The 9724-nt window shown below is 41.9% G+C and overlaps 1 protein-coding gene across 1 annotated transcript; it reads left to right on the forward strand.

Annotated features, from left to right (window-relative positions):
• The first annotated feature begins 7687 nt into the window (after positions 1-7687).
• On the forward strand, positions 7688-9030 carry HTR1D (5-hydroxytryptamine receptor 1D). The gene has a single exon (XM_069036075.1). It carries the CDS (start codon positions 7894-7896, stop codon positions 9028-9030), a length of 1137 nt encoding a protein of 378 aa, XP_068892176.1. The 5' UTR covers positions 7688-7893.
• The last annotated feature ends 694 nt before the right edge of the window (positions 9031-9724 follow it).

The raw sequence follows: 9724 nt of genomic DNA on the forward strand, positions 1-9724 counted from the left end.
ACCATTACTGAAAGTACCAACTACTGGGCCTCCTCGTTCCTATCACAGTAAAATTGCTAGTAGAATTGTAGAATTCCATGGTAGAATATGTTTCATCCTGCTTGTGTCTAGGTAAAATTCCTGTATGTTCCTTCACACACCACCTGCAGCTGGAAGCCATTCAGGCAGAAGTTGTTCCCAATTTTTTCCTGAATTGTCTTCAGGACAGAGGATAAGAGAATGCAGGGTGCTTCTTCCAAGAAGTGTAAATCATGTTTCTGCAAAAGTTCATTTATTTACTGGGTCAGGAAGTGCTGCAGGAGAAGCCTTCTGAAGCTCTCTCATCCTCACTGCTGGCAATTGGGTACACTCTTAATTTAGTGTCTGTAGTTAGGCAGACCAATTATGATCTATGATCACAGCTTGTATTTTGAAGGCTTACCTGTTTATGTAAGTGCAAGCATTAGCACGTCAACTAATGCCTTTCAAATCCCTCTGCAGGCAGCCCTGTAAGATCCTTTCTGGAAAAAATATAATTCTTGACTTCAGGACTGGACAAAAAGGTCAGGCAAGGAATAATGGCCGAAGCATAAAAGTGAAACTTGGTGCATATGGCTAGCCCTGAAAAAACCTTAGTGGGCCACTGTGCTCACGGATAAAATCACATGGGAGTGGCTGTGCATACTGAAACTGAATTCAGTAAAGCATCAATAGAAGAGCCACAGAGCACAGTGAAGTGTGGAACCAAGCAAGGATGATTTGGATGAGACTTTGCAAGAACTTTTTCTTCTTTGCAGGTATTTCTAGCATTTATCATTATAGATTCCAGCTGATTTTAAAAATTCTAAGGTTTTAGCACTAAGGACTCTGAATGCACTGTCCTTTTCCAGAGCACTCAGTATGAGCCTTATTCCCATTGCTCCATTGGATGAATGCTAACTTAAGAATAAAGGTATTAAAGCATCATTAAACACTTGGAAAAGTCTCCAAGCCTGAAAACAGTCTAGGGATACTCTGTGGGAGTTTGTAACAGAGATTCCCCATTCTTTCTAGTACTTCAGGGCAGGTACTTGGGAGACCCCAGCTGATCTCCTGTCCCTGCTCAAGCTCTCCTGCTGTCCACCACTGCTTTTAGACTTCAGGCAAGGGTGATAGGCTCAAGTTAGGCTTTTACTTGCTCAGGTCACTCCAGATGTTCTTTTCAGAAACTGGAAAGAAATGGGCACTACTAAACAGCTTCTAAAACAGAGGGGAAAGTAATTTCCATAGATGGAGTCTGAGATGGACAGCCACTCAGATGTGCCAGATCAAAGTTTCTATATCACTTAGCTCAGCCAGATCAGAGTCAGTGTCATTCTGCTTGTTCCCAGATCCCACCTTGCAGGCTCTTGGACACAGTTGGCGCTGCAATCTCACACCCCACTGTATTTCTTTGGGCCTTAAAATTCCACTGAATACATGACACTGAATAATAACGGGAGACAAAACGTGAGAAGGAAAAAGTTAATTGGAGATTTTGCATGGTGGATGTCTGTCATCAGAGACTTTATGGCTGAGAGCTAAGTGCTCCAACCCCTGCTCCCTCCAAAGAACTTACTGGTTACATACTGTAGAGTCTGTTTTTGCAATGTAATATTTGCCAGAATCACTACCCATTAAATCCCAGACTTTCTTTTTGATAAATAATACTTAGTTATAAGGTGTAACAGCAATTGTAACCTGGTCATTAACAATGGGTTGGATCGTTAATACATGTTGGCAGTCTATAAATAAAGGTAAGAGAGGAAAAGTACCAATAATTTCTTAAAAGCTGAGCAAAAACAGAAGGTGGGGAGAAGAGAGCAAAGGCATTAAACATTGCTGATATTTGCTTGCCAATTACTACAATTGCTTATTTAAAATGAGAAATGTTTTGCATACAGTTTCTCATCTACAATGTTGTTCTCTATATCAAATGAACAAAATAGGCATGCCTGATTTACTTGGAAATAGTCACAATGATCCTAGCAGACTAGACATCTAGCCATGCTGCATGAGCCATGCTGGAGTGAACACTTGCAGTGTCAGGTATACTTTTCCAGAAATATGAACTCTTCTCTACCAGCTCCCCTCACTGGCAGTGAAGAGAGATGCTCAGCCCTAAAGGACCCAGCTGCTGCCGGGCTTGACCAGAAATTCTGGTGCAAACAGAATTTACATAGACTATACCTTTGATTTTCAGTGCAATACACTATAGTGTTGCCTGGTTTTCTCCCAGGAGCTGCATTCTGTTTTGGTTATGATCTCTGGATGGGCAGATTCCTAGAGCTAATTCTAAATGTATTTCATGTGGTTTGAACAGGGCTTTTATCTTCAAGTTGGACTCCATACCTACTCTATGATGCATGCTTGAGTCAATTGTCCTAAATATGCAAGAACTTATTCAACACTTGCTCCCTCTTTTGAGTTCTGCTCTGAAATGGGCCTTCAGAGGGGTTCCTCTTGGCCAGAGTGCCACCTCCTGTCCTGTGGGGGGCCTTCTGTTGGCTCTCACTGGAAGCAGCTTCACTGCTGATCACGCTTTCAGCATGTCTGTTCTGTGGATTCTACATTTAAATGAAAAGTGAGAATCAGGTACAAAATGAATTTTCAGTAGTTTGCTGAACTTTAGCTCTGTTCTCAGCCATCCCTTCACAATTCTCCAGCTTCGAGAGAAGAAAATGAATTCCCGAATTCCTCTAACTTCAGTGTGAACTTAAAGAAAATGTGCAACTTATTAAAGGACATTTCAAGTAATTTTCCTTTTTATTTTCTGTTCTATTTAGTGAAAGAGTAAATTCTGTATTTTTATTTCAACTTACCTATTTTTGTACATATTATTTATCCCGCTCCAGCCCAGCTCTGCAGGGGTGCATCAAAGCCTTCTCCTTGCAGTCCAGCATCCTTAGAAAGTGCGTCAGCTGCACCATGAAATTATGGTCTGCAGGAATTGCCCCACTCTCCAGTAATTGCTGTGCTCCAGAAGGGACAGAAATGTGTTGGGACTTTTTTTGCCCTTGGGACTGAGCACCTCTGGTCATCTGGGCAATCTCTGCAGCTCTGTGCCCAGAGCTCATATGATGACTTGATCCTAAGGAGCTCCTGGTGCCACCCAGCCTTCTCCTGCCTGTCGGCGTACCTGCCTTGGCACACCTGGTGCTCAGTTTTTTCTCATAGAGACCCTCCCCTGCCACCTTGTCCTTGCTGAGATGGAACACAAAGCACTTTTTCCTAAGAAGTACCTGGTTTTAAGTGAGGACCCTGAACTGTGAAGCAGTGCCAGTGCTATCACCAACAGCTAAAGTGTGTTCTCTTCTCACATTGCACATGACCTTGCTTCACATTCCAGACCCTGAGCTAAGCTTTCTGCTAAGTTAAATAGCACTGCAATGTCTGGAATTGTCTCTCCATTGAAATGCTCTTTCCTGTGATTAAGTGCTGCTTGCTGTGGTTGTATCATCACTGTCGCATATCTTCAGCCCAGGGTCACTCTATGCCTTGGTTTCTCATCCTCACTGCATGGATCTATATCTGCCCCATCTTCCCTTGACTGCGAAACTGGCACATGATTTGGTGCAGTAGTGTAGTAGGACAATCCACAGGGACAGTAGTCTGGATAAACTATTGGGGACAGAAGCATGGATAAACCAAGGACAGGTGTGCCCTCCTTTGCTCTGTGCTATTCCTGACTGCTCTTTAGCAAGTCTTGCCTGCAAGCACCCAACACAACACTGTGGCTTGCTCCAGCTTGGCATTGTATGTCACTCCTGCTGTGCTGTGAAAACCTCCCTCTGGTTGGCTGTGACATCACCTTCAATTTATTTCAGGCACTTTGAAGTGAAAAAATACCCACAGTCCATGACCAAGAGCACCCGGTGAAGCCCAAGGAAAGATGGACCAAGCACAGTGCTGATGCAGCCAAGGCACCTGAGAGGATTGCCGTCCTGTGAAGTGCGGGTGACAAACCTGCCATGCCCCGCCTGGCGGGGCCGGAGGGCTGTCGTGGGCCGATGCCTCCCAAGCTGCGCGCACAGCTGCCTGCAGGCGGCACTGCTGCCACGTGCAGTGACCCAGCCTGCGCGTGGCACACACAGGCGGTAATAATGCTATTTTATCTCGAGGTGATAACATCACCGGTATTAAGGAAGCTTCCCTGTCTGACCATCCAAGAGCCACTCTGGCAGTCACACTTGCACCACTGGGTGCTTCGCAGCTACACCCCCACACTCAGACAGTCAGGCCTGGTTTCCTCACCAGCTCAACACCAAGTTTCCCATGGCAGAGTCTCAAATGTCTTGAAGGAGCTATCATCTACAAGAGCTCAACCTGCAGCTGGCACTGCAGCTGAGCCCTGAGCTACTGGCATTAAGTGTATTCCTCAACAACCAGGTTCTGCCCAGTGCTCCTCGTTCTCCAGAGACCATGTGCATCCTGCCCAGGCAGCATGTCCCTTTGCTTTCAGAAAACATGCTGGATGGCCACTTCCTAGTCCTGGGCTCTGGTGCTTCAGGATATGTCATGTTTGTGCATTTGTGTTCTGCTTTTCTTAATAGGCAGTTATGTGTATGACCTCGTACTTGACTTAATTTAATGACTGCTTGTCATTTAATGTTATTTTTCTTCAGTATCTGCAGTTTACACAAACTTAATTTCTTTTTCTTTTTAACAGGAAAACAATTTACCTCTATTCATCATTCTTTTGTTGAGTAAAAGGCAACTTCATTGAAATACTAAATGATTTGGGATGTGTTAATTTTGTCCAGATGGTAACTCTTCCTGAGTACATGATAAATACCTGACTTGGAACATTTTTGTAAAACACTGGTTCTTTTCCTTTGGTGATCACATTAGAGGAAAATATCATTTATTTATAAAAATTAATTCAGTAACTCAGAATATGTTTGGTTTCAGTACAACTTTCTCCCAGTGTTGGGTTGCTTGTTTGCTGATATTTTGTAGATTTATAATTTATTTGAACTCCAGACTGCAAATACCATGTTTCACATCAGTTTATTTTTTCCCTACAGTGACTGCAAGCTGGTGGAAGCAATAGAACTGCTAATAGGCTTGTTCAGGTACAGGTGGGTGGGTAAGGTGCAGTTCATTTTAGTTCACATTGCTAGAATTGTTGTAACAGAGAGAAAAAGCTGATACAATATATGGGAAAGGCTTGATATCACTTTTTTCAGTAACTGAAGTCAAGGTTGGATCTGGCTTTGGTTTTTAGGTAATCCAGTCATCGTCTTTAATAGTGCTAATAAGTCTGTCTGGTGGTTTTGGTTTAGATTTTCTCCTGTGTGGGATGTGTGATCAGCCCAGTATTCAGGTAAGAGATTTCTTAGACTCTAAAAGTGAGAGCTCTGAAATGGGCTGTTACTGTGTCAGAGTTAAAGGGATGGTAAAGGTATGGAAAGAAAAATATAAAGGAAATTCCTTACAGAGAAACAAGATTAACTTCAGCATCCCTATTCACTAAAGGGAAATTGGGGGATATTTACAAGTGGAACCTTTATTTCTGATCAAAGGGAACAACAACAAAATTTTACTATCAGACAGTGCTCAGCTAGAGAGTTCGATGCAACTTGAAGCGCAGTGGTAGCAGCAGCAGGGGTCAGCCTCTACTTCAACCCCCTTTACACCTGCCAACTGCAAGACAACCACTACATTGCTACTTCCCAAAGAGATCTGGGCAACTGCTGAGCCATAACCTGACATCTGTACCTATAGCCAGTTGGCAGAAATTACAAGAAACTACGTATTACTGTACACATAGTAAATATGGTGATTTGGGTAACAGTCAAAGTTCAGACTTCAGTAAATTAAGTTATGCTTCACCAATCTGTTAAGTTAATTAAGAAAAGCTGGTGAGTATATGGAGTGAGTGAAGTCCAACTGATACAATTACTTAGACTCTCAAGAGACTTTGAGTGATTTGGACAGTCCACAAATAGTGTGGTGATGACATCTGATGATGAAACAAAGCTCTTTGGAGTATTAAAGACAAGGACTGACTGTGCAGAGTTGCAAAGAGCCTTAGTTAAAAAGTGGTAGAAGGAATACAATACTCACAACTGAGCAGACAGGGGAAAAAAGCTGGTATTACCACTCCAGGTATTTGGAATTACATTAATTGGAACTGCTTTGTGGAAATGTAAGATCAGTGCTGTGCAATGATTCAAAAAGCAAAGTACTTCTCAGAAATCATTAGGAAATAAACTGGGAACAGAAAACACCATTATGCTGGAGTATAAATCTATGGTGTATCCATATCAACAACTGTTTGGGGTTCTGGTCTCTCTCTCCAAAAAAAGGTATAGGTATTGGGAAAGCATCAGAAAAAGGCAAAAGGGTTGAGCTGAATGTATGGACCATTGCCAGAGAGTGGTGACTGGATTTGATGGACTTTGGTCACTATAAACAGTTTTATGTTCAAAAATTCTTATAAATTGAACCTTTGCTCAGTATCACAAAATGGCCATTAGGAAAGGATTTTCCCTTCCTGGAGAAAAAAAAAATAAAGAAACTAATAGTCTAGTGTGAAATATGGGACTTTTCTATGTCCCCTATTGGAAAAGTACACCTCAAAAGACAAAGCATGTCTGAAAATGTGACTCACAGAAGGTGATTGTGTGTAAAAAAATCAAACACACCAAACTGAAAAGTGTTGATTCTTGTATTAAGATTTAGGAACTTAAGAGAGGCTGTTTGACTTCAGAGTGTTAATGTTTCATGTAGAATATATGCTCCTCTTGCTCCACAGATTCCTAACCAAGTTACTCTCCATTCTGTGTTGGATGGCATGAATTGGTACCAGCGATGACTGAGAGGCACTTCTCTTCGATGGTTGGGAGGAGGCTGGCCTGGTGATTATCTTCTTGGAGAAGTTCAGTGTTTCTCCTTGTAGCCCTCATAGCACACTTCAAAGCCATTCACAACCCACATTCAGGATCTCTTTCAAGAAGGGTTGGGCTGGCATAATGAAAGTGAGATTCTGGTACTCATGGGTGAAAGTGAGTGAAAGGCCTGAAGGAAATCTGTCTTAGGATGTTTCCTTCAGGTTTGTGAAGACTTCAGGAAATACAGTCCTGGTGAACCCAAGGAAAAACACAGAAAGCCTGTAGATTGCATACTGTGCTATAATGTGCGCCAGTGCATTGGGGTCTGGTACCCAACACCTGACTTAAGCATTTGAAGACTAATTGTTGAAGGGAAAACCTGAATAGTCTGGAGAAATAAATGAAAATGGAGATCTGTACTTGAAGAAGTCTTGATTTGCAAATCTGGCAGAAATTATGTTTACAGAAGGAATCCAGAAGTACTGTTTTGTGTCTTAGGTACTCTACTAATAAAGTGTCCCTTGTAAATACCAAGAACATGACAGTCAGCAATTAGGGAGAAAAGGAAAACTCTTGAGGGTAGCTTTGTCCCAAGCAAAGGGGCATCAACTGAATGCCCAGATGTTTCTTTTCCATCTGTTATTCCAATTCCTTCAGTATTGAGTTATTCAGCTTTGCAGAAGATTAGATCAGGAAGGAGGTGTGAAAAAAAGATAATGAAGAGTGATTTCGTTTTCTTCAAGATGAAAAGCACCTAAATTCCCATCACTCATAGTACTGTTTTCATTGTTGTACACCAGACTCATGTCTGGATGACATTTTGCTTTAACAATTATGTAATTTATGTGATGTGATGTGATGTGATGTGATGTGATGTGATGTGAATGGAAAATCCTGCTTAGGAGACTACCTCATCTACTGTGTCAGCTGAAGTTTTCAACAAGTTCATATTCTTCAGTGCTGGACCGAAGTATGAAAAATTCTATTTTATCAAGAAAAGTGAGCACCTTTCTTCCTTGTTCCAGAAAGATTACACTGGAAAGTGAAATCAGAGCAGAGGATGACTCAGTACAACCATTCAGCACAGTTCTCTCTCCAGAGCTCAGCAAATAAATCATTAAATTTCACTGAAACACCTCTGTCTTGGGATGAAAGGACACTCTTAGGGCTGAAGATTTCACTGTCAATCCTTCTGTCTGTTATAACTTTGGCAACAATCCTTGCAAATGTTTTTGTTGTTATTACAATTTTTCTGACTAGAAAGCTCCACACACCTGCGAATTACCTCATTGGCTCTTTGGCAGTGACTGATCTTTTAGTGTCTGTCCTCGTAATGCCTGTCAGCATTGCTTACACAGTCACCCATACATGGGCCTTTGGCCAATTGCTGTGTGATATCTGGTTGTCATCAGACATCACGTGCTGCACAGCCTCCATCCTACACCTCTGTGTTATTGCACTGGACAGATACTGGGCTATCACAGACGCTTTGGAATACACCAAACGCCGGACTGCTGGCCGAGCAGCCCTCATGATTGCCGTGGTCTGGATGATATCTATTAGTATCTCTGTGCCACCGTTTTTCTGGAGGCAGGTGAAAGCTCATGAAGAAATTGCGAAGTGTACTGTAAACACCGATCAAATTTCCTACACAATTTATTCTACTTGTGGAGCTTTCTACATCCCAACTGTGCTCCTCCTGATATTGTATGGTAGAATTTATGTAGCAGCTCGATCCAGGATTCTGAAGCCACCCTCATTATATGGGAAACGTTTTACTACTGCACACCTGATTAGTGGTTCTGCAGGGTCTTCCCTCTGCTCCATTAATGCTAGCCTCCATGAAGGGCATTCCCATTCAGGTGGATCCCCAATATTTATCAGTCATGTTAAAATAAAACTTGCAGATAGTGTGCTGGAAAGGAAAAGAATTTCTGCTGCAAGAGAAAGGAAAGCTACCAAAACTTTAGGCATTATTCTGGGAGCTTTCATTTTCTGCTGGCTGCCTTTTTTTGTTACATCCCTAGTCCTACCAATCTGCCAAGATGCCTGTTGGTTTCATCCCATCCTTCTGGACTTTTTTACCTGGTTGGGTTACCTAAACTCGTTAATCAATCCAGTCATTTATACAGCTTTTAATGGAGAATTTAAACAGGCTTTCCAAAAACTAATACTTTTCAAAAAGTGTTCATCTTGAGACTCTCCTCTTGTGTAACTGACCCTTGTGCACTCTCACAGCCTACCTGAAACTTTCCATGTTTTTATTCCTAAGGAAAGGAGTGGTAATTGTCATCTCTGCTGCTACCCTGTTCTGTGCATGTAACTGGGAATTTCTTGCCAATTTGATACTTTCTGTTTGGGACTGTACATGCCATAGCAGAACTTGTCCATGGTCTCTGCAGTGATCATGTCTGTATATAAGATCAACAACCCATGAAATAAGCTTTGCAGCAAGGGAAGGTGTGTGAACCAGGGAGCTGGTCTTGTGTGATGAGGTGACACATTATCCAGTTCTACCATGCTTTGTAGCCTAATGGGAGGAAATTGTGTGTGTATTTACAAGACCTTAGTATTTCTGCTGTATATTAACCATATATGTAGGCTGAGAAAGTTTCTGGAGAGCAGGATCTGATACTTATATTTTCTATGGCATGTATCTTACCAATGTGAAGCTGATAAAACCTGTAACTTTTTCAGAAGATGTGTGACAGCCTGACTATAATCAGCAGCACAGCAGTGAGGCATAGCACAGATATAAGTTATGTGGATATTTCACAAATGTTGCATTTGAAGCTATGCTTTTGGTGAACTGTAGAAAGAAGACAATTTATTTGAATTAATTATTACACATTTTATCATGAATAGAAAAGCCAGTGCAGAAATACCACAAA

The sequence above is a fragment of the Aphelocoma coerulescens genome, chromosome 23, assembly GCF_041296385.1.
Source record: "Aphelocoma coerulescens isolate FSJ_1873_10779 chromosome 23, UR_Acoe_1.0, whole genome shotgun sequence".
Classification (NCBI taxonomy): Eukaryota; Metazoa; Chordata; class Aves; order Passeriformes; family Corvidae; genus Aphelocoma; species Aphelocoma coerulescens.

What these genes read in the sequence shown, in the direction of transcription:
- HTR1D (XM_069036075.1), top strand. Translation starts at nt 7,894, where the DNA reads ATGACTCAGTACAACCATTCAGCACAGTTCTCTCTCCAGAGCTCAGCA.